The sequence below is a fragment of the Mauremys reevesii genome, unplaced genomic scaffold (genome assembly GCF_016161935.1).
Source record: "Mauremys reevesii isolate NIE-2019 unplaced genomic scaffold, ASM1616193v1 Contig52, whole genome shotgun sequence".
Classification (NCBI taxonomy): domain Eukaryota; kingdom Metazoa; phylum Chordata; order Testudines; family Geoemydidae; genus Mauremys; species Mauremys reevesii.
The window spans coordinates 65668-93117 of NW_024100865.1; the positions used below are offsets into that span (position 1 = coordinate 65668).

A 27450-nucleotide genomic window follows, 5' to 3' on the forward strand; every position below is an offset into this window, starting at 1 on the left:
CCTTTGGGTCCCGTCTTGTAGGTGGATCAGCAGCGTCCCCATGCTCTTCTCCACCTCAGCCCCGGCGGGATGACCTCTTGAAACAAACTTGCTGAGCTGGCCAAAGAGCTCGATGGAGGCCCGCCTCAGGCTGCTGTTCTCCTGCAGACAGGGGGTTCAGGGTGGTTAGAGGGGACAGGCTGAGGCCCTCACATGCTTTGGAAATCAGCCTGGCCACTGCAGAGCCCGGAGAGGTTTCAGCTAGTTCAAACGACAGGACAATTCTCTACAAACTCCTCTCCTTCCTGCTGGGCCCCAGGGCTGCCGAACAATTGTGGGCCCAGGGCCCAAGAATGGTTCTATCCCTGCCTCCCTGGCAGAGGAGCTGAGCTGCCCCACAAAGCCAGGAATGTGCCTGCCTCGGACACTGAGCCCCCTCCGTGTGAGGGCAGGTCCTGACCATCTCCCCCTGTGGGGTGTCCTATAGCACCCTGGGGCCTGCCCTGCTTGGTACTTACATCCTCAAAGAATGTTCTCGCCTGCATGGCCAGCGGAACGGCAACATGCGCCTTCAGAGGCGCCTTGGGGTCCCGCAGCATCCAGCAGAGCCCTTCCGTCGCGCCCAGAATGGCGCAGGGTCGCAGGATTGGCATACGCCGTGGACAAAGCTCGCCAGAATCTGGTCTTGCTTCTTCCTGACCTGCAGAGAAGGGGTTAGATGCCGCCGGTGAGTAACCATCTGTCAGCCTGAGTGTAACCACAGTCCGGTCAAGTCAGCCTACAGCCCAGTCTTCTCCATAGGAGCCATAGGTTGAGGAGAAGGGGAACCAGGAGCTTCCTACCCAGCCTTCTCTGCCTAGTATCCTGCCATTCCAGACCCACCTTGTCCGGGAACGCGGTCACTGCGTTCCTGAGGCCATGCAGGGCTCTGCCACGAATGTGGATGTTGCTGTCCTGCGTCTGCTGCAGCATGGCCTTCAGCACCTGCTTCCGCATGGCCTTGGGCTCGTTTTCCATCAGCAGGGGGCTGCCGAGGAACTAAAGGGAAGGAAAGGAGCTGTCAGAGAGGGCTGGGCGAGGCCAGTGGGTCCTAGCCCGGCAGGAGCAAGGGCAAGGGAGTATGATCAGGGCCCAGGAGGTGACTTAGATCCGTACCGACTGCTGTTCACAAGGGGCTGGCTTCAGCTGAGCTTAGTGGAAGTGATATGTGCAGGGCAGAGTGCTCCCTCTGGTTCCAGTGGGGTGCTCCCAAACCCCACCACAGATCCCCCAGCAGAGGGATTAATTTACAAGCAATACACCACCAGGACCGTTTCTCATTGGCTGACCAGCTATTGGCCCCCTGTTCCATCATCTTCTGGGCCTGGTTAACCCTTCCCCCTGGTCCTCCAGGCTCACCTCTGCGAACAGGGCGGTGCAGGCCATGCGTTCACCCTCCTGGCTGGCCTGCAGGCTGGGAAGGAGAAGCTGTGGGATGCTCTTCAGGGCCAGGTTTGGGTGGCTCACTATGGCTCTGGGAGAGAACAAGAGCTCATGTTGATGTGTGCATGAGAGCCCTGCACATGCTGGAATCCGGCCCGGTCCCGGCCACCCCCTCCCATCTCTGCCCCACTGCGAGAACGTGACTCCTCCAGCCTCTGTCCTCACCTGCTAAGGAGAGTGAACCCCTCGGGCTGGGCCTCTTCCAGCAGCTGCCAGCCTTGCTCCTGGTCCATTAGTTCCACAGCTGGCTGACTGCCCCTGAGGCGCAGCACCCGCGCCAGGGCCTGCACGGCCATGCTGGGAAGAGAAGGAGGCAGGAGATGGTGATGCGGGGATGCCTGCTCTCTGGGCGGGGTGGGGGGGCAGGACTCCCTTGCTGCAGCACTGAAAGGATCAGGGTGGGAATAGATGCTGCCCCACTTCTGCCTTTGGTTCTCCCCCCGCAACTGTGGGGGCAGGGGCGGGTGTCTGCAGATGTGACCTTCGCTCTCCTCCAAAGATGTGAAAATTGCCCCTCCCCCCAGGATACTGACCCTGGGGAGAAAAGTACAGGCAGTGCCCCCTGCTCTCCTGAGCCCTGCCCCCCAGGGCCCACTGCAGAAAAGGGATGAAGTGGCTCAGTGACAGGTCCGGCCTGTCCAAAGCCTTCAAAGCAGACAGTAAATAGAGACAGCAGCCAGCTCTGCTCTGTTCCCCAGCTCTGCTCCCTCATCACCCTGCTGAGCTGCCCACTCTGAGGAGCTCTCTGGCTCCCTGAGTACCCAGGGGCAGCTCTGCCTGCTCCTCAGCACAAGAAACCTGACTGATCTGAACCCTCGGTCCCCCGAAGGCGTTGGGGGTCCCTGGACAACGAGGGTCCAAGCAGGAAGCTTCCCCTCCTAGGGGCTAGCACAGACACTACGTGAGTGCTGGGATCCATCTGCCCCACACATTACCTGCGTGGACTGGTGTCACTGGGCCGGTCCTGCTGGACTCCTAAGAGGTGTTGTGCCGGGGGGCTGGCGATGGCAAGGAAGCAAGAGGCGAACAGGTCGTCCTCGCGTCCCTCCAGGGTGTCCCCTTGCCCCAAGGCCCCGATCAGCTCCCACAGGCCGTATGTGGTCTGGAAGGGAAAAGATACAGTCAGAAGACCGTGGCCGTGCGCAGAATGGAGCCAGGAAAGGGGGCTGAATGCCAGCGATGGGAACTTACCGCCGGGGGCAGCCGGGCTGGCTGGGGGCAGCTCCTGTCCTGGGTCTGTCCAGGGTTAGCCCAGCCCTTCTCCGGGCTGTCGTCCAGCAGGATGTGGAGTACCTCCCTGGTCAGCATGGGGTCTGCACCCAGGAACCTCCAGATGGCCTTGATGTGGCTGTGACGGACAGGGGGACAGGCAGGTAAGGAATTAACACAGAGGACGGGCTGTCACGGAGTGTGGGGGAGTCCGGCTCTGCACCCCTCTTCCTGGGACTCACAGTGACTCTCAGCCAGCCAGTAAAGCAGAAGGTTTATTGGACAACAGGAATGCAGGATACAGCAGAGCTTGGAAATACAGCCAGGACCCCTCAAACTGGTCCTTCTGGGGGTGCAGGGAGCTTAGTTCCCAGCTTGGGATTCCCTGCACTGCACCCCCCAGCCCAAACCGAAACTGACCCAACCCTCTCCAGCCGGCTCTCTGTCTTTGCTGCCTTTGACTAGCTTCCTGGGCCAAAGTGTTGACCTCCCCTCCCCCCTGCCTAGCTCAGGTTACAGGCTCAGGTATTGTCCATAACCTAAACAACTTACAACCGCATCTGCTCTAACCCCACAGACAGAGACCAACACCTACAAAATCTCCACCAAGCATTCTCAAAACTACAGTACCCGCACGAGGAAATAAGGAGACAGATCAACAGAGCCAGACGTGTACCAAGAAACCTCCTACTGCAAGACAAACCCAAGAAAGAAACCAACAGGACTCCACTGGCCATCACATACAGTCCCCAGCTAAAACCCCTCCAGCACATCATCAGGGATCTACAACCCATCCTGGAGAATGATCCCACACTTTCACAGGCCTTGGGTGGCAGGCCAGTCCTCGCCCACAGACAACCTGCCAACCTGAAGCATATTCTCACCAGTAACTGCACACCGCACCATAGTAACTCTAGTTCAGGAACCAACCCATGCAACAAACCTCGATGCCAACTCTGCCCACATATCTACACCAGCAACACCATCACAGGACCTAACCAGATCAGCCACACCATCACCGGTTCATTCACCTGCACGTCCACCAATGTAATATATGCCATCATATGCCAGCAATGCCCTCTGCTATGTACATCGGCCAAACTGGACAGTCTCTAAGGAAAAGGATAAATGGACACAAATCAGATATTAGGAATGGCAATATACAAAAACCTGAAGGAGAACACTTCAACCTCCTGGCCACACAATAGCAGATCTTAAGGTGGCCATCCTGCAGCAAAAACTTCAGGACCAGACTTCAAAGAGAAACTGCTGAGCTCCAGTTCATCTGCAAATTTGACACCATCAGCTCAGGATTAAACAAAGACTGTGAATGGCTTGCCAATTACAGAACCAGTTTCTCCTCCCTTGGTTTTCACACCTCAACTGCTAGAACAGGGCCTCATCCTCCTTGATTGAACTAACCTCGTTATCTCTAGCTTGCTTCTTGCTTGCATATATAAACCTGCCCCTGGAAATTTCCACCACTTGCATCCGAAGAAGTGGGTATTCACCCACGAAAGCTCATGCTGCAAAACGTCTGTTAGTCTATAAGGTGCCACAGGATTCTTTGTTGTTTTTACAGAACCAGACTAACACGGCTACCCCTCTGATACCATAACCTAAAGTCCTCCCTGGCTCTCCCATCCCCCACACAGACAGTCCCTACTCCATCACACGGGCCCAGCTGGGACACACTGGGGATGACGCCCTCTGAGGGGCCACGAGCCAGAAGCAGCAGGTTGAGCCTGCTGGTGGCTGACCTCAAGGCCCTTCAGGCCCTGGCCAGCCCTAAGGGGTTCATACCCTCCTGCCTGGGCACTGCCAGGGGGCGCTGGGTCACAGCAAGGGCTGGGCGGAGGTGGCCAGACTCACTTCTCCCAGCTGGGGGGCCCCCTCCCTCCCTTGCTGCCTTCTCCTGATGGGAACCAGAGGGGCTGGGGTTAGAGCCCCCATGGGGGAAAGCAGTGACTCCAGGCTCAGGGGTGGGGGCTGGTGTGAGGAGGTGCCCACCCTTGGGGGGGGGGCTAGTGCTAGGTGCTGGGCTGGATCTCCTGAGCTGGGGGGGCAGAGAGGGGGGCTGCGGGCAAGGAGAGGAGGAGCTCCTTCCCCATGGGGCAGGGGGCAGGGGGTTCAGGAGGAACAAGGCTCCAGTTCTGGCCACGCCATGGCTCTGGGGTGGGGGGTTTGGAGAAGGCTGTAAAATGGGCTCCGTGCTTGTCGGCTCTGGGCAGGATTCAGGGAAGGCGCTGCTGGCCCTGGGGAACCTGGCAGGCTGGTGAATCAGAGAAGACCAGCCTCTAGGGGTGGGATGAGGTGTCTAAAAGTGTGCGGGGATGGGGAAGGGACCAGGCTGGGATTTCAGGGGGGAGAGGGCATTTCCCAGCTGGAGGGAGGGGGTGCCCCTGCGGGGCATGCTCAGTGTAGGGGCGTCTGTGGGGAGCGATGTAGTTAGGCTGGCCCCTCTCCTGCCTCAGCCTGGAGGGAGGACCTGCCGGGAGCAGGGGGCCATGCTGACAGAGGGGGTGACCCTGCTCACATGGGGTCTCTCCTGGTTTGTGTTGTGATGAGGGGCCCTGGAAGACTGTTCTGGCCTCCAGCCAGCTAAGCCATTGTGCAGCCAAACCGGGAGGGGGTGGGCTGGTTAGCAGTGCACAGAACCAAGTCGGGGAGGTGACAGCTGTGTTAGGAATAGCTCTGGAGCCCTCCAAGGGACAGGGAGCCCTTCAAGGGACAGGGAGGCTAATGGTGATCGCACGCCGGGGCAGGGCTGGTCCCTGGGGGCCTGTGGGCAAGGGGAGGGTTTGTCCTGCATGTAACCATGGTGCTGTGGAGTGACCCCATTAAGGGGGGCTCGGAGGCTGGAGGGGGGTGTTCTATCTTTTCCCCAGGGCCGGCACTCACTGTTTGTAAGGCCAGGGCATCTTCAGGAGGATGTTGACCGCGGTCTTGGTGTGCTGCCTGGCCAGTAGGTGGAGGATGTCTCTTGTCCCATCACTCAGCCGCTCTCCCCGGGGTGGGCTCAGTGTGTAGGAAAGAGCGGCTTGGAGATCCTGCACCTGTGGAAGCAAAGCAGGGGCTGAGACCCTACTCCTGCTGTGGGTGGCTGGCAGGCAAGGGCCAGGAGGAGCTGGTCAGGCTCAGAAACAAGTCAACGGTCCCATGGCCTGGTGGAGGCCGTGGATAAACTCTCCTAGTGAGTGACCAAGCCAAGGAGGGTTCTGGGTTTGGTACCTTGAAACCTCCACCTGTGATCCAGCTCCGTAGCACTAAGGGTCCCTTGGAGGGACACAGGGCCAGTGGTTAGGTGGATCACCGGCCTGCAGAGGGCGCTCCGATGGCTGCAGAGCTAATTTCCAACAGAGACCAGTAGGAGGCGCCGCAGGGGTGAACCCACATTGCTACAGTCCCAATCCCACTACCCAGTGACACCCCACCCCCCGGATATCCCGGCTGTACCTCCCCTTGTGACAGCACACCTGGGCTGCTTCAGCACCAGAGTGGGATCTAAACGTCTGGGATGCATTTCCATGCCCTACGTCAATCTGTGTCCACTGGGCAAAGAGTCAGTGGACACCGGATGCCACTGCAGACTCTGTTCCTCCAGCTGAGGGATGGGTCTGGAAATAGGGCACATTTCCCAGGCACTGAGCCGGGCAAGCCAGACTCCTGGGATCGAAGCCTGCAAAGGATTACAGGCCGTGCCTAGCGTCCGCCCGGCAGCCAGGGCATGGATGGGTCCCATTGATCAATGGTGGTGAGAATGGACGTCCCCCCTCCACATCCTCCCTCAGGCCCCAGGAATTGTAGGCACGGGGCAAGATGGAGCTGCCCGAGATGGCCAATGCCCAGCCATTACTTGGCCCTGTAGCTCTGATTTTTGCTGTCTCAGCACCGCCTCCATGACGCCCGCCAGCTGCTCAGCACACTCCCCCTTCTCCAGCAGGCCCACCAGCAGGGTGAAGCTGAAGGGCATGAGGTCACGGGACTGCAGGTGTTCCGCGATGAGCTGCAGGGAAAGGCACAGGCCGAGTGTGAGCAGCGAGCCCCGGCCCGGGGAGGTGGGTTTGCTCTTCAGGGAACGGGGACAGAGGCACTGGCAGCCTGTGCCCAGGGCTATGTGAGTGGGCATTGGATGCTCATACCCAGGAATTTCCATCTGCCGGCTCCTCATCGAGGGAAGGAGACAATAACCCCTCCCTTTCCCATGTGTGTGTCTGTCTCTCCAGCCACAGTCTCTTTTACTCACCATAGCAACATGGGCAGGGCTCTCTCTGCAGCTGGCATCCTGCTGCGTCTTGCTCAGCACAGTCAACAACGCCCCTGTCTTGCTGTACACGACGGCTGCACGAGAAACCAGCAGCGCTCAGGCAGAGCTCTCAGGCCAGATTCTTCCCCCTTCCCGTCAAGCCAGGGCAGAGGTGCCAAAGAGCCAGACTCTGGGCACAGCTGGGGTGAGCTCTCAGCTGGCTCCTGGGCCAACTGCCCACCTAGAAGGTGTGTTGGGGTGGGGTGAGATCAGGGGAGGTCTCAGATGATCCCAGGCATCTGGTGAAGGGCAGATACCAGGTCAGCCCAGTAGGTACCAACCCACTTCTGCTCTGTGTCCCCCCTGGTCAGGGCTGCGATGAAGGCGCCATGTTCTCTCTGCAGCTCTGCTCGCTAGGTAATGGCTGGGGCTGTGAAGGCTGAGAATTGTCGACTGCTTGCGCTCCATCTTACCTGTGCAAGGCGTGAAGAGCCAGTAGAGAGCCTGATATGCCCAGTATCGGGTGGTCTTCTGAGCATCGAAGGCCTGGCTTGTCAGCAGCCCGGCCATGTAGCCCTGCTCCACCATGGGTTTCAGGTCCTAATGGGCCACCAAACAGAAAATCAGGGCATGGGTTGGGGCGAGCTCAGCTCTGTCTGTATCACACCCCCTTCCCCCGTGAGTGCTGTGGGGGGTAGCAGGGTCTGTGCTGCTCACCTCGGTCATGGCCTTGAATCGATAGAACATGAGGAGCCGGGCGCTGGCTTTCACAGCTCGGCTCCTCTCCTGGGCCCGGGGAGAGCAGATCCATGGCTGCAGGTGCTGGGGAGCAGGGAGAAAGCCGGGTGAGCGGCAGCAATGCCGGGGCAACCCCCAGAACCTGCTTCCCGCCCCAGCAGGGAGAGGACACGGAGCATTTAACCCCTTCTCCTCCGCTTCTGGACACTGGAGCTCAGCGCTCCTCTCCTGTCTGGGTGGCGCTGGGACAGGTCTGAGGTTCTTGGGCTCAGTGCTTTCAGGATTCTCCCCATTGATCCTGTGGGGTCTCGGGGCTGTTCCTTCAGGGGCACAGGGGTGCCAACCCAAATTTAGGAGGCCAAAGTGACACCCCCTGGAGCAAGACTAGGATTGTCTTGCTTGATCCCAGGGTTGAGTGTATGCCCTGGGGGACTGGCTAGTTCACAGCAGCTGGGAGGCCTGCTCAGCCCCCCCGGGATCAACTGGAGCCTTCCCTCTTGTGTTTTGGGTAGAATCTGAGCAGCCGGCCCATCCCCAGATGGCCAGTGCTAATGGGCCCCTCGCTGTCGCCCCTCCCTATCATACCAGAAACAGCTGCAGTAGAGTGGTGGGGGTCAGGTGCTGTTCCAGGAATGTCTGCAGCACATGGTCCAGGCCCTCCCAGGGCAGTTCTTGGAGAGACTGGAGCAGAGAGAAGCAGGGAAGTAAATAGCAAGGGAGGTGGGGTGCACGAGGCAGGGGGACGAGTGGATCCCCCCTGTCTGGAGCCAGGTGCTGTTGGTATTTGGGGTCCCTTTACCCAGGTGATACTGATCCCCCTGCACATAGACATGGGTCTCACCTGGACCATGGGCTGCCCTTTCCCAAAGAATCCTTCTTCCCACCCGGGCTCCCCAACCAACACATGTACTGTGCTGGGCTCTGGAGGGAAGGCCTCCTTCCTTCCCCTCTGGAGGGGTCCCAGCTGCCCCCAACACCCCACTGGCTTGCCATGGGCTGAGCTGTTCATCCCTGCTCCAGCCAATCTCTGTTTCTGTGGCAAGGCGAGTCATGGCCTGGCCGTGTGGCTGTCTCGAATCCATGCTTTTGCTCCCTCTGCACCAAATGCTATTTAATGCTCTGGGCCAGAAGCTCAGCTGGTGTCAACTGGGTGTAAGTTCTAGCTCCCTGTGCCAAGAAGCCAGGGTAATTCTGTACAGTCTCACAGACACTCACCTCTACAACTGTCCTCCCTGCCAACCAAACTGCAGAGTTAACTGCATAGCCACTTGTCACCAGCCCTTTGGAAAATAAACCAAGGGTCTGGCTTCGGCTGGACACACAGCTCCCTGCATCGGGCCAGGGTCCAGCTACTCAGCACAGGGGTGGCTGAGTTTCCCAGCCAAGGATGCAGGTGGAAGTTGCAGCTTTGTCTATGCCTCACTAACCTCTGCCCGGATAGCGGAGCTCTCTGCCACCTCAGTCCCTCTCAGCTTCACCAGGGTTGGACGCTGAATCATGTAGCTGGTGACACAAGTGCTGATGGTCTCAGCCACCTGTTCCTTAGACAGGTGAGGCTGGAATTTCCTGATTGGAAGGAATGGAGCAGATGGGGCCATTAGAATGGAGACAGGTCCCGGCATGAGTCAGGTTGAGTTTGATGGCAGGAGGGACAGCTCCCACCCTAAGCAGCAGAGCTCCAGGAGGCATCTCCAGCAGAGCCACCACCTAGGGAATGGTCCTGTCTGGAGATGCCTATGCCCCCGGGACTGGCAGGGGCTCTGCTGGGGAAGCTGCTCTCCGGGGATGATCCTGGGCCCTGCTCTGCGGCTGCATTCACAGCACTACATGCTGACAGGAGGGGATCCCTCTTTCCAGGCAATACGCAGAGATGGGGGCTGGATAAAGTGATCCGGAGGCCGAGGAGGATATGCCCCATTTGTGAGCCACCAGGGAGAAGCATCCTCTGGTTCTGAGTGCAACTTGTCCCTCCCTCACTTCCTCTCCCTCCATCTGCCCCTCCCCGGCTGCTGAGCTCCGCAGGTCAGACAGGCCCCATGGACGTACCCTATGTATGAGATGGCCAGCAGGGCACACTTGTGGTCGGGGCTCTGCAGCCGGGCCCGGTCCTTGCCTCTGAGGATCTCCTGCAGCGCAAAGCAGAGGGTCAAAGGCAAAAGAATTTAGGGGAGCCTGGTTACTCAGCAAGACATGGAATCGCCAAATGCTGTTTGATGCCCCCGCCGAACCTTAGTCCCAGCATGCAGTGCACTGGGGCACGGTGCTGGGAAGATGGCCTGGGAGCGGCCATGTGGCCAGAATGCGCCTAGTTCGCCATTCCTGATGGCACATCTGGAAACTTCAGCATCTGCCACAGAGCAGGGAAGGGGGATCTGGGCAGAGGCGATATTGTGATTGGGAGCATTAGAGGCCTGAACAGCTGAGGTCAAATATTTTCCTGCAAACCAAAGGAGGGCTGCTCCTGTTAACTCCTCAGGATCATGTCCCAGAGTGAAAACCCTTGGAGTTAATCCCCAGGGCACTTTCTGGGTGCCGGGCAGATCCCTCAGAAGTGGGATGGGGAATTGTCCCAGGTTTAAGCAGCATGAATCCGTTAATGGAAAATAGTGTCATCTAATTCCTTGGGCTGGAATCGCACCAGAAGAATCCGGCATCAGCACTGGCTTTGCAGTGCACAATGTAGAGCCCTGGGCACCTGGTCGCAAACACAGCACATGGCCTTCAACGCCAGATACTCTGGCATGTGCATCTGACCTAGGAACCCTCCCAGGACCCCAGCATGCTCACTCACCAGCAGGGGACAGCACGGTGTATGTGTCCTGGCTCACCAAGGGAATCCTGCTCACTTGGGTGACAGCTTCACCCACCAGCACGAGGCTTCTCACAAACGCAGATCTCACCAGCGGGTCCTGGGCTCGCAGGCAGGAGGGGGCGAGAACAATGAGGAAACAGCCCCAGACAATAGAGAGCTGAGACAAAGGCTACAGGGCAAGTCTCTACAAGGGAGCTGCTGTGCTAGGCTGGATTGCCCTCACGCCTAAGGGAAAGGACCTGGCTTGCCGAGTGGAACATCTTTGCAGTCCCTAGGGGAACATCTCTGGAGATGGGTGCAAGGAATGGGCTGATTTCCAGAGGTGCTGAGCACTTGCAGTTCCCAGAGCTGTCAATGGGCCCTGTGGCTGCTCAGCTCCCCTGACATTCAGGTCGTAATTGTCTGATCTGGGACAGGAATCTGCTGCTCTCTGCAGTTGGCTGGGCTCTCCCTACCAAGGTGTCCATTCTCCAAGGAAAACATTCAGTTAAACCAAACTAGCATCCCCTCTCCTTTTCACTGGGACGCACATATGGGCATTGGGCGTAGGACTGAACGTCGGCCTCAAACCTCCCATGGCAAGAAAACAACCTAGAGTTATCTCAAAAATCCCCCTTCAGCACCAGAACCTGTCAACCGGGCTAGGGGCCTGAATCTCTCAGTGCGTCATTTGTGCCCAGCTACCCCATCGACTGCAGCGTGTGGGGAAACAGGCCCTAAAGCTTTCTCTTCTCATCCCTGAGTGCAGCACAAGCCTAGAGGTACCGAAGAGGATACAGTCGTCTCTGGGACAACAGCACCCAGTGATGCTCAGTTACACTCTAACAAGGCCCAGATGGGAGTCCTTCCATTAGCTTCCATGGGCCTGGAATCGGAGAAGAAGCTAATCGAGATGGGGGAGTCACAGAGAATGTTGCTGTTCTCATGTCTCCTGCCCCTCCTGGGGCAAAGGGCCAGCCCTGGGAGCTGAGTTTATGCAAAGACATAGCTCTGTGCTGCTGTGCACAGCCCGGGGAGGTGCTGCATGGGCAGTCAGGGGAGGGCTCTGACTTACATGTGGGCTCAGAAAATAGTGTTTCTGCATCGGAGACAGGATCTTGTATCCTATGGTCTCTAGGATGAGGTCTGTGGGGCCTGAGTGGACCACGTGCCCATAGGTGAGGAGCAGGAGGCTTCTCAGCTGCTCGATGGAAGCTGGCTCCTGAGAATTGCAAAGGAAAGAGTGAGAAGAAGGGATGGTCTCCAGCAGCTCCTAACTCACAAATGGGGCCAGGGGAGGATTTTTCACCCAGCCGGCTTAGCAACCAAAGGTTACTCTGCTGAGCTGAATTGCCTGGACTCCGAAGCCCTTCCCAGCTCCCCAGGATTGGTGGTTGAGGTGACCCGGCAGCTGAAGGGGACGCACTAGCAGCTGCTTTAATTCAGCCTAGCTCCAGAGATGTCACTGGGACTACAGTGGACTTCACTGGCCCAGAGAGTTACTGGGAAGGTGGTGGTGGTGGTGGTGCGGGAGGGGAGGGGGAATGTCAGACACGCCAGCCCTGGTGAGTCTGCCAGGACGGTCTGTGAAATAGCCCAGTTCAGGGGAAGACAAAGGGTCTGTTCTGCTGAGAAATGTGTCGGCTGGCGCTGATGGCATGGCAGTGTCTTTTGGGCCCTCTCTGAGCCGTCTTTATGGGGCTGCGTGGAGCATGTCTGAGCTCCCCAGGAGATACCCTGGAGAGTTTATACAACAGCACCCACCTTCCCCCCTGGATCCACCCCATAGTGCTGTGATTGCAGCTCCACGGAGGAGTAAGGAAAGGGCTCCCTCCACAGAGGCTGAGCCACGGCTTGGAAATTCAGCTCTTTGCTGAACAAGCTTCTGGGAAGTAGGGTCCTCCCTGGCAGGTCCCTTTACCTGCAAAGACTGGCGAAGGGATGGATGAAAGAGCAGAGATGCTAGGTGAGACCGTACCTCCAGAGAGCCAGCAGCAGAAGGCTGGAGCTGCACCCTGCTGACGACCTCTTCCCAGTGCTCCAGGATGGCAAAAATCTCATAGAGGTGTTGCCTGGAACACAGCCCAAGCGCTCGGGCGAATCCCTGAGAGACAGAAAGATGGAGGTTGGAAATGCTGAGCAACAAGCCCAGGGGCCAGGATGGGCTCTCAAAGTCATTGCCATGGGCATGGGTATAGGGAAGATCTTTTCAATCCACTGGACCTTGTCCAAGGCAGAACATACCCATGTAGCATCAGGGGATTGACAAGGAACGAGGGATCACTTGACAGCGGAGGAGCAAAGACCTCACCTCTCTTTCCTCTTCTTCTCGGAAATTGACCAGCTCCAGCAGGCGCCATAGCTGGGGCTTGATGCTCTCTGCTGGAGATAACATCAGCCCGGTGCCCCAGCACTTGTAGAGAAAGCTCTGCGAAAGAGACACCATCATGCTGGATGCATTGGGCATGGCCTGGCATGCACAGAGCCCACTGGGTATAGCTGTCGGCTTCACTGGCCCCAAGCTGCCCCTGGGTAGTGACTGCTGTTCTGAACTAGGCACTGAACCCCAATTCCTTCCAGGACACTGACCTTGTCACTGGGCCGCTTATCGCTGTGGGCCAGCTGGCGCCTGATACTGGTGATGAAACAGCCCAGCCAGGTATGGTCTGAGATGAGGAAGAGAAGGTCTTCCAGGAACTGCCAGGGAAAGAAGAGCCAGTTAGAAGCGAGAGGGGCCAAGAAACTGGTCCTCTCAATAGCTCCAGCCAGGAACCCACCACAGCTGGGAGGGGAGGGGAAGAGGGAGTGTGCACTGTCACCCCCCATGTCTCTCGTAACGCTTGTGAATCCTTGTGAGCTGCCCCTGGTGCTTCTCCAATTTTATCTGCTGGACTCAGCTGCTTCCTCTGTCCCCCAATGCAGTGGTGCTGAGAGGCCTCTTAATCCTGCCTCAGCATGGCGGGGCGGGACTAGATGACCTCTTGAGTTCCTTTCCAGCCCTCCATTTCTCTGACCCTTACCTGCAGCAGCTGCTGCTCCCACTCCCTCTGGCAGAAGCAGGTCTTGTGATCTGGAAGAGATGGGCAGGTCAGTTTCCTTTGTGTTTAGACCCTTCTCCTGGGGAGCAGCCTGCAACCTGGCTCTTGTTTGGCAGGGGTGGGGAGGAGCTGACTCATGGGCCCCAGGGGACCCATGGCTCTTGCAAATCACTGATGGACAACAATCCCTTAATGTGAAATACCCAGGAGTTCTGCTTGCCAAGATCCTTCCCCAGGGGGTGAGGGATCAGATGAAGGTTAGATATGGTCCTGGAAAGGATCCTTCCTGTCTAGGCATGGGGTGGCTGGGCTAGATGAACCCGGAGAATGATCCTAACATGATCCTCTCGGATTCCAAGTTTACACCATCATATTATCCTGGAGTCAGAGGGAGGCCCTGGCCTCTCCCTCTCTAGCCCAGCACCACAGTGTCCCCTCTCTTCGCTCCTGCCAGGGGAGACACTCCCCCCTCACCTTCCACGTAGAGGAGCATTTCCGTCGTGTAGTTATTCCAGTATTGGCCCGAGCCGGCCTGGAACATGCTCATCAGCTGGAAGAGGAGGAACATGGATGCCCTTCTGACCTGCACCGTCATGCATGAAGACGCACCGAGCACCTGGTGGACAAAGAGGCAGAGGTGGCTGTAGCCCTCCCTTGCAAGGCAGTGTGAGAAGGGAGCTCCCTACAGGTGCAGGGGGAGAGCTCAGTGGTGGAGGGAAGGAGACAGCAGGGAGGTGGAGCTGACAACCGGGACAGGACTGAGATGGATATTTCAATTGATCGGGGACACTCCATGGACCAGCATTTGGCTCCTTCCATCCTCTCACTCCTGGGCTGGCTCTAGCTCAGCTGAAAGGAGACAGGCTTATCCAGAGGCCGTCAGGCAGCTGCTGGGTCAGATCCTGGGCCTAGGTTAGAGCAGCACAAGGGGAGCTTGAAGCAGCCCGAAAGAGGCAGCTGGGCCATAAAGGGAATCCCCAGCTGCCCCTTGGGAAGGGAGGATGCTGGAGGCCAAGGAGCAGGAAGGGACCTGCACAACAGTCCCTAAGGGCTCATTCCAGCTGGCTTCTATTGGAGCGTCCGAGGGTTGCACTAACTTGTGCTGGGGGCCCTGGTCCAGCCCCAGGATCAGGGGAGCCGGGAAGGTGGCTGGCTCAGAGAGCTGGCTGGTTCTGTTAAATGCCGAGAGGCGCTGGGTCGATGTGCAATGACCGAGAGGAATGTGACGAGCCAGCTCCTCTGGGGGCTGTGGGGAGAACAACCACCACTATGCATTGCTAGCCAGCTCCAGGAGTGGCCCTTTCCCACTGAGCATAAGGAAACCTCCTGGCTGCGGGTTACTCACCAGCAGCCGAGCCAGCAGCTCCTGGGGTAGAGTGGCCCTGGGGCTTGACCGACACCCTGTGAACAGAAAGGGGAGACACCCCATCAGGCTCTGGAGGGATCATTTGCATTCGTCTCTGAGCTCTATCTGTGCCTTGATGGCTGGCTGTGTCCTTGCAGTGAGCTGGAACCAGAGCCGAGAGCTGATCCCCACCCCAACCTGGGGGCAGACGCCTCTCGCTAGAGAAGGACTAAGAGCAGGTGGATAAAATACTAGGACTAACCTCTGTTCCCCTTGCCGCACCTCCTGGCCAAGGGCAGCCTGCCTTCCTCCTGCAGCCTCTTTACCACCCCAACCGAGGTCTGCAGGAGGAGAGGCAGGGCTGGCCCATGGGCTGCTGGGCTCAGCTGAAGGAGCAGCCCAGGCCATAAAACCTGCAGAGAAGAGAAAAGCTGTCTCAGTGTGGAAATATCCTCTTCCTGCACCAGCTCTCTCTTTCCTACACTAGACGGCACCCCTGGCCTCGCCACCGCCAGCCAGATCTCTCTACCCAGCCTGAACCATGCAGCGATCGCCGCCTCCCTCCCCCTTCACACCTGTCAGTGTCTGCCTCCAGCACCAAATCAAGTGATACATGACTGAGCCCCGCCTTTTGTTGAGTGGAGCATCATCATTGACAGCACCGTATTTCCTAACTCCAGTCCCACTTGGAAAGGCCGTGTTCTCACAGCGTGAACGCAATACACCAGCTTGATCAATAAAGAGGAGACTAGGAAAACCAAAACCATCAAGTGAAACCATGACAGGTGCTCAGGGAGGTTTGAGCTCTGACCTTCCCATCCCCACACAGGCCTGCGCCACTTGAACCACAGACGAAATTGCTGTCTGCTGTGTGGACAAGAGGGGGACTTAACACACACTATGCCAGAGGGTTACACAACTCTTTGCTGGAGAATAGAATAGTATAGAATAGTGGAGAGCAGGAACCCCCGGGGTTCTCTCCCCACCTGTAGTAAATAAAGCACGTATCTTTGGCAGGCTCAGTCTGAACGACAGTGTAGCTGAGGGCACAATACTTGGGTCTGCCTTCTTAGAAATGTGGCTGTTAGTCTCAGCTCTGCCTGATGTGACCTTGCGCAAGGTGGCTGTTAATTTGTTCAGTGTGGGGAGGGGCTGGCTAATACTTGACTGCTTAGGCTTGCGTTCTGAGGCCTGGGTCAGTAATCAGGTCTGTGCAGTGTGTGGAAACCTAAGCGGTAGTCAGCAGAGATGAGATTTGGATGTAGTGTCTCCCAGCTCAGTGGATTCTCCCTTAGGCACCAAGGTAGTGTGGGTGAGAGGCAGGAAGTCCCTGGCTAGGGTTGGCTTTTGCAAAACAAGAATGTGATGGTCTGTATAGAACCCACCCTGTAACAGCCAGGAAAAGGTTAACAGAGGGACCAATGAAGAGGACTGAGCTATGGAAGCTGCAGAAGCAGCATGACTGACCATGGGATGCTAGAGCGGAAGAGCCCTGTGACCCCAAACCCTGGCATGCAGGGTGAGTGTTCCCTGTTCCAAAGAACCAGATCTGGCTCGGATCCAGGGTCCATTTTACCCAACCCCATGATGTTCTGGAGCGGGGAGGCTCAGGTAAATAAATCTGGTTGGGGCCTGTCTCATGGAAAAGCTCAGACGCAGAGAGGCCTGCGTCCAATGGAAAGGGGCAGGGTCACTTACATTGGCCATTTTGGGGGAGTCACCCAAGGACTGCAGGGTGCTGGAGCAGAGCTGGCGGACCTCGAGCTCCATGGTGTGCCTCCCGTCTGCTGCCTCCTGATGGTGAGAAATAAAGAAGACACCAGGGAGATTTAGATTCAGTGGAGACCTCCGTGGCAGGGTACCTATAGTGGGCATGGCAGGGGGTGAAAATGGGGCTTGAAGGGAAAAGGCACAACCCTGGCTGTGACTGTGCCATAACCAGCCCAGGGTCTGTGTGGAGCCAGTTCTAGGCTCCACCTCTGCGTGGTGAAAACCAGAGCCATCATGGCTTAGTCTCCTGTAGGGTGGATGATCACGGTGGGGCGAGAGAAGGAGGAAGCCAGGGGTCCTGCCCTCCCAGCACAAGGGACAGAGCCCAGATGGCAGCTGGGAGAGGGATCAGAGAGAATGGGCTGGGAGGAAAAAACACTGTCTTCTAGTTGTCATCATCTTCCATTAGTAGATGGAGGGTGCCAGTTCCATCTGCTTCCCAAGCCCTATTTGCTGCCCATTGCCTGCCCCTCCCCATCTGCAGCTGCCCCTCCTTCCCTATCCCTTGACCCCATGCTCTGCCCTGTTCACGGACCCCCATCACTAAGGTCTCTGCGGATTCTTACCGTGCTGTCGAGGGGCAGGGTGCACTGATGCACCAAGAAGTCAATTAAGGGTCTTGATGTAGATTTTTCCAAGAGCCCATGTGCCCCCATTGTGCGTATCAAATAAGCAAGGGCTTCTCTGACCTGCCAGACCCAGACAGAAACAGAAATGATTTGCACGCAGTGTGGAGGGACCTTGTCCCCTCCCGGTCCAGGCTGGGATCCTTTCTCAGCAGGGTGTTTGGTGAAATACTGCTAGGCAGCCCAGAGATGGCAATGCAGGCGGAGCCCTGCTGGGATTCTTTCCCCCACCTTTGCCCTACACTATGGAGCACTGATGGGTCATGTGTTTCGATGCACAGGGTCCCGGCAGGCTCTGCACTGGCAGGCAGACATTCACTAGCTTTGGCCGCATTGGCCATGGTTCCAGACTCACCCGTATGCTTGTGCTCTGCAGGATTGGCCCCAGGGCTATGAACAGCTTCTCTGTGTGCTGTGTCATTTCGGAAACTGTAAGAGACACAGACACCGGCTTGGCAGGGCTGATGTTAAACCAGGGTGTGCAGGGACCTGAGATCTCAGGAACCTTAGAGCAACCTCAATATCCCTACATGACCCTCCTGGCAGGTTACCCCCATGGGTAACCAGCTGCATTTGTCCATGCTTGCAGTTTCAGCAATGATTGTCCTCTCTCATTGCCACAGCATCGGCTGAGGGGCTGCAGGACTTGGCTTGTCTACTGCAGACAGGTAAAAGTGAGCCCAATGAGGCCCAGTGCTAAGCGCTGCTAATTGCACAAGAGGCCATAACACATCAAAAGACGAGGCCTCACTTTGGGGTCACTTACTGTTGGATCGGACTATCTGGTCCAAAATGAGGAGACTGGCACAGGTCTCCTCTTCCTCGTCCCTGTTCAGCCTCCTGAACAGGAACACAAGCAGCTCCACCAGGAACAAGCGAGCTGCAGGAAGAGGAGTGAATCATAATGGGGTGAATCGTAAAGGGGAAGGGAATATAGTTCTATGCCTGGGCTCTGAAATTCCACAGGCTGGGATCTCCTTCTCTGGGAAAGGTGAATGGGTTTCTTACCCAGATGGATGAGAGAGTCCAGGGCCTCTCTCCTCTCTTCCAGGTGCTCTCTGGGGAGATGACACACCTAAGGGAAGAAAGCAACACCAGCAAAGGTAAACTAGATCCAGTGTCTCTCAGGCCAAGCCCTCGGATGGCAGAGTGAAGGGATGAGGGTGGAGAGGCAGATTCTAATTCCCATCTAAAGAACAGGCCAGCAAGCTGGATCAGTCTATGAGTGACGCCGAGGCTTTGGGGGCCGTGGCTCATGTAGAAGCAGAGTTTGACGGGTCAGAAAACGAAGATGTGGAGCGTTGGAACAAGGTGGGATGCTGTTGTTCCCGGTCCATGGGGGTGGGGGGGGGGGGTAGGAAAAGAAACCAAAGGAGAGTTCTCCAGGATCCATCCCCCAATGGGAACAGGATGAGGCAGGGACAGCTCTTCCCACAGCCTACCCAGTTTAAGCCAACAGGCCCCGGCATTTTGCCTGAGTGATGCCAGCATCTCTTACCATGGAGTGGAGTGCTGGGAAGAGGATGCCAATGTCCTTCCTCAGGGCAGCCTCATCCATGTCCCTCACGCAAGCAAGGGCCTGTGCAAGAGAAGAGACGAGGACAAGGCGATGACGTGTCAGGCAGACAAGCCCCAATGTGTAGAATCTCCATCAGCAGCTGGGTAACCACAACCCAGACTTGGGAGGAATAAAGTTATGGCCCTGGTGGAGAGCAGCTTCCAGCTGGTCCTGGACTCTCCCTTCTCTGGGAGGGGCATTTGACCCCTTTGTTTGCACTAGCCTAGTATCACTCATGGTTGGGTCAACAGGACAGTTGTCCCTGGCACCAGCTGGGGTGGTGTGTGCTGAGAGGAGGGCAGGGATGGCGGGGCCTGGTTTGGAAGAGCGGGGCCTGCCCTGATTACTTATCACTAATGATGTTAGGGCAGCGCCCAGAGGCTGCAGTCAGGGTCAGGCCCTTTGCACTGAGTGCAGCACAAGACAGACAGAGACAATCTGTGTCCTGAAGGGCTGACAGTCTAGAGACCCACACAGACAGGTCAGGGATGGGGAGACAGCATCCAAGGGCTCCTCCCTGCCCCCATGCTGGGGTGAGGAAACCACGCGGGAGCTTGTAAGGGGAAGTTTAATGTCCCTTCATGTGGCCTTCCCAGGGGCCAAGGATCTGGCCCATTGTCTCTGCCTGCTCACCTCCTCCAATGGTCACTTCCAGAGTGTACCAGGGACATTCTGGGGAGAGGTGAAGCTCAGGACAATGGTTTATTTCTCTCCCTGGTTCCCTAATGCAGCCCATTGCTGACCAGCCAGCAAAGCAGAAAGAAAGCAGAGCCAGGTGCTAGGAATGGAGTCGCCTCTCTCCTCCCGTCTGCAACACCTGCCCTGGCAAGGGGGGTCAGAGCATGTTCTCTAGGGCCAGAGAATGGCAGTGAATCTGGGAGCAAGCGGACAGGGAAAGGGGGTCAGAGCCTTAGAGGGTCAGTGTGTTGTGGAGAAGGTAGTAGGAGCTGGAGTCCAGGCTGAGTTGGTGATGGAGGGAACCTTGTACCATCTGTGCCGTGGGCACTTCCCCAGTGTGCTGTGGATTTCCCGTTCTCTCCTCACTCACTCTGGTCTTCCTTGGCCTTTCCTCCTCCTCCTCCTTGCTGATTGGGGTGAGCTGTCCCCTGGGTGATGAATAGGCCTTTCTCTTGGTGCCTAAAATGAACGGAAGGAAACTAAGTTTGCTCTTGAGCAAAGTAAGCAGTCATGGGATTAGAGGGAAGGTCCTCTCATGGACTGTAGCTGGTTAGAAGACAGGAAACAAAGGGTAAGAATCTATTTCCAGTTTTCACAATGAGGTAAATAGTGGTGTCCCCAAAGATGTGTACTGGGGCCTTTGCTGTTCAGGGGTAAAACAGTGAAGTGGCAAAATCTGTGGATGACACAAAATTACTCACCATAGTTAAGTCCCAGGCAGACTGCAAAGAGTTCCAAAGAGACCTCACTAAACTGGGTGACTGGGCAACAAAATGGCAGATGAAATTCAGTGTCGATGAGTGCAAAGTAACTCACATTGGAAAACATACAAAATGACGGGGTCTAAATTAGCTGTTACCACTCAAGAACAAGATCTGGAGTCATTGTGGATAGTTCTGTAAACATCCACTCAATGTGCAGCGGCAGTCAAAAGAACTAGCAAAATGTTGGGAATCATTATGAGGAGCCACTGGGGAGCTGAGCTGGTAGAGGAGCTGCCTGGTGTCAGTTCCCCTTTACTGGCACCCGGGCTGCCCGGTGGTGATTCTAGTGCTGCCCTATGGCAGCAGGGCTTTAGCCCAGCGTGGGATGGCACGGAGGCTGGCGTGTAAGGTGGAACACAGGGCAGTGGCTTATGTGCATGTGCAGAGCAGGGCACAGAGCCTGGGTGGAGTCTCTTCTTGCCCTCTCAGCCCTGGGGTTTTGCTGTCACTGTGGCTGCTTTCCTCCCCTTTATTCCTGGCACTCAATCCTGGGCATGGTCTTACCTGGATCATGAGGCTCAGCACAGAAAGTGCTGGAGTGGCTGCCCGCTCCTGCAGCCAGGGTTTGTGGCGCCAGGTCTTGTTTTTGGGCCACCTTCTGCTCCTCTGTGTCTGTGGATACAGGCAGATGGTGGGTTAATTTCCCGCAATCGTGGTCACTGATAGAATGCCCTGGGGGCGACAGGGACATACAGCTGTGAGGGAACTGTCTGCACCTTATGGAAGCCCTGGCGAGGGATTTCCACCAATCACTGCCCGGACAGTGTCATGTTACTTAACACTGAGATCGGGCATTTCCCCTTCTAGTTCCTTTACAAACATTACCCACACCATCCAGACCCCAGTGGAGGTTGTGAGTCTTGTTAGCCCCATTATGAAGCTAGGAAAACTGAGGCACTGAATGATCCTGTGTGCACTGGGATGGAACATCCTGATGGGACAGCAATAGAAATGTGATGATTTGTCACAGAGAAATGCTGTTGACTCCTACCTGGGACAGAAGAGTCAGTGGGGCCTGGCTGGCTGGAGTCCAGATTTGTCCTGTCTGTTTGGAAAGGTGTCCATCCTGTAATTCAGAAGGGCAGTGGTGGGGTGAGGTGTCATGTGACTGAGTCTATGTAAGGGCAATAGGAATCAGAAGGGAACTGGGGTAAATCTGTATCGTGGGGGATGCTCCCAGGCAGAATTCCTACTCACCAATAGTCTGAGTAAGTCTTTGGTAGAGACGGTCCAAAAGCCCCATATTGACTCCTAAGACAAGAACCAATGTAAACAGATCACAGGAGTTTCTCTTCTACTGCACAGACCTCAGAACATTCACTAAGGTGACCAGACAGCAAATGGGAAAAATCAAGACAGGGGGTGGGGGGTAATAGGAGACTATACAAGAAAAAGACCCCAAAATTGGGACTGTCCCGATAAAATCGGGACATCTGGTCACCCTAACATTCACATCTCACTCTTGGGAGGTCAAGCTAGCACTCTGGTGCCCGGTGCTCTGCACTGCCATGTGGAATGAGACCCAGGCTCAATTCTTTGTGCTGGTCTGCGGCTCCCAAGATGGCTGGAATTGCTCCAGGTGGGGGGAACCTCCATTAACATGAGGAGGCTCTCTGCTTGACTAGGGACTTTGAAGGGGATTCCATTGGGTTCCCTCAGCCAGAAGGATGTAACTCATGAGCTGGAGAACCCCAAGGAAATAGAGACATTGCAAGGCTCGGCTGGAGGTAGATGCACAGAGCTGCAGCACTGAAATGTGGGATCCCCCTTCTTTGGGGATAAAACCTTTGTGATACCTCTCCTCTTCCTTGGGATTCAGCAAGGCGGCTCTATCACCTAGAACATTTGGTTCCATGAGGTATTTGAGCTTATGAGGTGTGTTCTGACCAAGAAGTTACCTATTCTGGCCCACCTCACTGCACAGCCACCAAACCAGCAGTGCTTGAGACAGCATCTGATCATGACTCACAAAGCCATTTCTAATATACATATGAAAATGTGGACATCTCAGTCATGAAAAATGCATTGGCGTCTGTTTCCAGGAATGGAATGTGTGTGGCTCAGTAGCACCCACAGTTCCAGCCACAGCCGTGGTCGCTTGACACACAGTCAACCAGTTACAGATCACAATGATCGATTGCACAAGTAGTCACTGCAACTGCTTGGATAATTGCTGCAACCGTGCACATGAGTTAATAAGCCGTTGTGGGCATCCTTCTGAATTCTGAGGCTAATGAGACATTTACTCTCATAATAACAGTTGTGATTCTCTAATATAGCACCCCGTGTTAATATACCATTGTTCACCCAGAAGGATCCCATGGGAATTATACTGTTTGCACAAGCTAGAACTAAACATTCTGTTAGTTTGTGTCATTATATAATGCCTGCATCTGTCATTTTCACTCCATGCATCTGAAGAAGTGTTTTTTACCCACAAAAGCTTATGCCTAAATAAATCTGTTAGTCTTTAAGGTGCCACCGACTCCTTGTTGTTTTTGTGGATACAGACTAACATGGCTACCCCCTGATACTAAACATTATGTTGATTCTGTAAAAGACATTGCAGATGAACAGCAACTTTGGCCTCGGAAAGGAATTCTGGCTGTGGATCACGCCGCTTTCTGCCTACCTGGACCAGAAGACTCTGTGTCAGGTGGGTTGCCATCTCTGGCTGACACTGAAGTCTCTTGCACTGCTGTGTCTGTCAATAGAAGAGAAGGGTTAAATTTCTCCATTAAAAGTCTCTGGTTGAACGCCCAGGGGAATGATGTGAATGATAGTGCTAAAGGGAGGGGAGTTTTCGGTACCCAAAGCAGCAGGTTCCAGTCCTCTTGTGACCCTTCAATGAACCTGATTTCACTGAGTAACAAATACAGTCACACCTGGGTCGCCAAAGAACTTTCTCGGTTACAGAGAACACCTGTGTGACCCAGAAAGGAGCGATTCTCTAAACAGAGGCAAAGCCACTCCAGTTCTCCTTCTCACTGTCACAGGTTGGTGCCAACAATCACAGCCCCTGCCTCCCACACAGTGCACGATGGGGTCTCGGCAGCGCAGGGGGTGGGGACTAGCTTGCAGCAAACACAGCTTGGAGGATTTAGAAATCTTGCACGTGCAGTGCCTGGGGAGGGAACTGCAGGAGATGGAGACTCCAAGAGCCCTCCTCATTCAGTCAGTGCCAGGGCAGCCCAGGGGTGGGGAAGTGGGGCAATTTGCACCCAGGCCCCGGCCCAGCAGGGGCCCCCACGAGATTTTTCGGGCTCCTGGAGCGGGGTCCTTCACTCACCCGGGGCCCAAGAAAACTCTCTGGGCCCAGGCCTCAGAGCTTCTTCTGCTCCCGGTCTTCACCGGCGGGGGTCCTTCCGCTCTGGGACAGAAGGACCCCCACCACCGATTACCGCCGGCGGGACTCGCCACCAGTGCAGCTGGGTCTTTGGCGGCAATTTGGTGGCGGTGGGGTCCTTCCATTCGGGACCCGCCACCGAGTGCCCCGAAGACCGTGGTGGGGACCCCGCCGCCAATTACCGCTGAAGACCCGCTGCACTTCGCAGCGGGTCCAGCTTCGCGGTAATTTGGTGGCAGGGGTCCCCACTGCAGGTCTTCCGGCACTTCGTGGGGTCCCGAGCGGAAGAACCCCGCCGCCAAATTACTGCCGCGGGGCTCCTGCCGCGAAGACCCCAGGCCCCGGAATCCTCTGGGCGGCCCTGGGCAGTGCAGACCACAAGGCCTGTGGAAAAGTCGAATGCCAGGCACAAGCAGAACCTCATGGGGAGGAGGGGGCTGACCCACTGGAGGGAGTTGGCAAAGGGCAGGTATAGCCTATAGGTAGTGCTCTACCAAATTTACGGTCCATTCTGACCAATTTCATGGCCATAGGATTTGAAAATCAATTTCAGGTTTTCAGATGTTTACCTCTGAAATGTCACAATGTTGTAGTGGGGGTTCTGCCCCAAAAGGAGTTGTGGAGGAGCCGCAAACTGTTGTAGGGGTTGTGAGATACCTCACTTCTGCACTGCCTTCTGAGCAACAGGTGTATTTACCTGGAGGGGGTCTGATCTCCCCGTGAGGGCAGCTGTGCAGGGAAGTGCCAGTTCCCTCCTCCCCAGCCCAGAGGGGATTAGCAGCTGGAGCCAGGGCCATGGTAGGAGCCTGCCCTTCCCACCCTCCAATAGCTAGATTTCATGGAAAGGTCTGATTTCATGGTCCATGACTTTTTCATGGCTGCTCCCTATGGGATGGTTTAGGTTAAGAAATAAATAGAAAATAGGCTTAGGGCCTAAGTTAGCTCAAGTGTAGTAGAGTTTAGAAAACCGAAGTTGTTAGTGTGAGGAAAGTTAGCGATCAATTGGAGATCCTGTTATGGGAAAGTGAGAGTTAGCAAGCACATGGCCCGGGGTTATGCTGCTGTTTGGCTATAACTGGCTTAAGCAGGGTTTTGAATGAGTGTTTTTGAGAATTGTGACTGCTTTATTCAAATGTTATGTATACTAATAGCGTGGGAAGGATATTGGTGCAGATGTTCATGTAAACCACATCCAATGTAAAGAGTCAATAAGGAGGCGATGGAAATATAAACAGTGTAAGGGGCAGCTGCACGTTCAATAGTCTGAGAATAGCTTCTACTGGGAGTTGTTCTGTTAATTCGGTGAGTGCTCCAATTAACACCCTAAGGTACCGTTCTGTCCCAGGGTTCTAAGGCTGTACTTCACGCTGCTGTCAGTGCACTGATCCCGCATTGATCCACAGTACAACATTCAGTGATGACAGTGTAGGTGGTAACTGCACACCTGTTTTCTTAAGGAATCATTTTATTTTGGAATGAAGTTTGGTTTTATCATTTATAATGTCACCTAAATACATTTTCTGTAACCGACCTAGATGCTTGAACTTGGGTTTTGTTGCAGCCTTATCTGTAACAACTTACTATGAATTGGAAACATTTCAACCTCAAGGTTACAGAAGGTTACGCAGGGAAAGGGGTGAATCTGGGGAGTCTGTACCCCTGTTTCCTACTTACCTGAAGCAGCAGGCTCAGATAGGGAAGGGCTGCAAAACCCAGTGGCTTCCGTAGCCTCGTTCCCCTGGTCTGTGGCTGTGGATAAGTGCAAAGGGAGGGGTCATTTCTCCTTTCCTGGTCACTGATAGAAACCGCAGGGGGTGAGGTAGACAATACAGCTGAGTGGAGAACTAATGACACTGCAGGGCACCTCTGGAGAGGGACTGCCACCAGTCACAGCCCAGAGCATTTATACTGCACACCCATCTCCAAGGCATTTGACAAACACCTCACCCCACAGGTAGGGAGCTGAGATAACATGGGCAGGGGCAATAGGGGCTAGAAATGTCTGGAGAATCTGCCCCAAGCACATGGAGATTCCATGCAGATTCCCAGCAGTCCCCTGCAGGTAGCTCTGGAGAGGACAGCAATGGGGGAGAGGAGGACCATTTCTGGGGAGAATTCCTACTCACCTCCAGACTGGACCAGCAGTCGCGGAGGTAGCCATAAAGATCCATATCAGCTCCTAAGACAAGAACCAACATGAATGAGTCCCTGAGGCTTCCTTCCCATGACACAGACCCCACCATACTCACACATGCTTCTAGATGGGCCAAGGAGACCCAGACTTAGGTTTTTGCTGCCTGCCTGGCTGGAGAGACAAGACCACTATGAGGTGGCGAGACCTCAACATTGATGTAAACATTTTATGAATAGCATTATTATAACTTATTTTTATAATGTTAGGTCATTACAAACATGTTTGTGCCTTTACTGAACATTCAAATATACATTTATCACCAGGATGCTTGAAAATATGAGTAGCCCAGTTTTTGTTAGCTAGGTTATAAAATGTTCACGCTAATCAAAGACATTGCAGAAGGCTTCAGCTTTCTGCCATCCAGAAATGAGCAAATGTCCAGAAAATAACATCTCCTTAACCATAAACCTGTTTATGTCCCACAAGAGTATCTGTACAAACTTTCAAAGGCAACTGTCCTCATTTTAACTTGCTTTAACTTTTATACTATTTTCTTTTTGTGCTCTGTTTAAAATATGGGTCGATTACTGGCATTTGTGCTTTGTACAAAATATTTCATAGAAGTTGAATTGCTATAACAAATCACTTGTAACTCTAAGGAACTTGGGTCAAAAATCAAAGCACCCAAAAGAGTGTTTTATCTACACCAGAGCACCCCCTCTTCTGTAGACTGCCAGTTTAGTATAGATCTAACCCTTTAACTCAATAAAACACGTTATAAAGACAAATGTTTTAGGAAAGATTTGGACCCATAGAAGGTGAGGATGTTATTTATGTTGGATATTCCAAAATGAATTTAGGGCTCGGGCAAGGGCTAGGGAGGAATAGCTCAGTGGTTTGAGCTCATAGCTTGCTAAACCCAGGGTTGTGAAGTCACTCCTTGAGGGGGCTATTTAGGGATCTGCAGCAAAAATCAAGACTTAGTCCTGCTAGTGAAAGCATGGGGCTAGACTCAGTGACCTTTCAGGGTCCCTTCTAGTTCTATGAGATAAGTATATCTCCATATATGTTAGAACAATAAATCTAGGCCGTAAAATGCACTCTACCAGCCCCTTTTTGCAACAAAACCCTCTGCTTGGGTTCTTCAAACTTTACAGAAAAATGTGTGTAGTTGAGAAAAAGTTTTGTGGAAAACTTTAGTTGATTTCTAAAATATTGAAATGGCAAACTGTTTTGGAGGGCATGTTTGCAAAGTATTTTAACTGAATGAAAAGCATCTAATGTGGTTTTCTAATATCATTGCTACAGGTGGTAAAATGCATTATGTACTAACATGAAATCAAATGACCTTGCTCAGCTGATTACCACTATAAGAAGACATTTAAGTCTAGACTATTTATTATATTAATGGGGAATTAATTCGTTACTAGCAGAGCTCCAGCCACTCCTCCTCCCAACTCCGAAACATAAGAAGAATCATCTCTCCAACAATTGTTCTAAAGAATCAACAACTTCTTCAATCACTATTTAAGCTAAAGACTTGCTAAGAATGATTTGATTTTAAAAGACTGCTTCCAGAACTAAAAACCTTCTCATAAAGAACAGGCATGTTTGGACTTTTAAAAACAGAATTTCATTTCCTGCTGAACCCTAATGAAACTGAAGAAATATCTCAGAAAACGAACTGAATAAGAAGAGTGACAAGACTAAATTTGAAGCTGTTCTGAGAATCTCCCCCACATAAAC

General features: G+C 54.6%; 1 protein-coding gene across 1 annotated transcript; it reads right to left on the bottom strand.

The window, feature by feature from the left end:
• Positions 1-693: 693 nt before the first annotated feature.
• LOC120394366 (maestro heat-like repeat-containing protein family member 1) lies at positions 694-25294 on the bottom strand. The gene is made up of 36 exons (XM_039518589.1): positions 25245-25294; positions 22857-22928; positions 21422-21475; positions 21216-21290; positions 20729-20836; positions 20162-20221; positions 19831-19919; positions 18723-18803; positions 18233-18299; positions 17991-18104; positions 17580-17653; positions 17165-17287; positions 16527-16622; positions 15091-15241; positions 14829-14884; positions 13958-14099; positions 13466-13515; positions 13035-13142; positions 12757-12873; positions 12424-12549; positions 11521-11667; positions 10446-10563; positions 9883-10001; positions 9701-9780; positions 9082-9220; positions 7634-7738; positions 7390-7516; positions 6917-7011; positions 6527-6676; positions 5572-5726; positions 2653-2809; positions 2397-2563; positions 1627-1758; positions 1378-1492; positions 862-1017; positions 694-726 (listed from the first exon to the last, which is right to left on the bottom strand). Exons 3-36 carry the CDS (start codon positions 21465-21467, stop codon positions 694-696), a joined length of 3678 nt encoding a protein of 1225 aa, XP_039374523.1. The 5' UTR covers positions 21468-21475; positions 22857-22928; positions 25245-25294.
• Positions 25295-27450: the final 2156 nt, after the last annotated feature.

Coding starts and splice junctions, on each gene's coding strand:
- LOC120394366 (XM_039518589.1), bottom strand. CDS start 21,467: ATGGGGCTTTTGGACCGTCTCTACCAAAGACTTACTCAGACTATTG. Junction 18,105..18,232: donor GGACTCTCTCATCCATCTGG/GTAAGAAACCCA, acceptor CTCTTCCTGCAG/CTCGCTTGTTCCTGGTGGAG. Junction 7,739..9,081: donor GCTCCGCTATCCGGGCAGAG/GTTAGTGAGGCA, acceptor CCTGCTCCCCAG/CACCTGCAGCCATGGATCTG.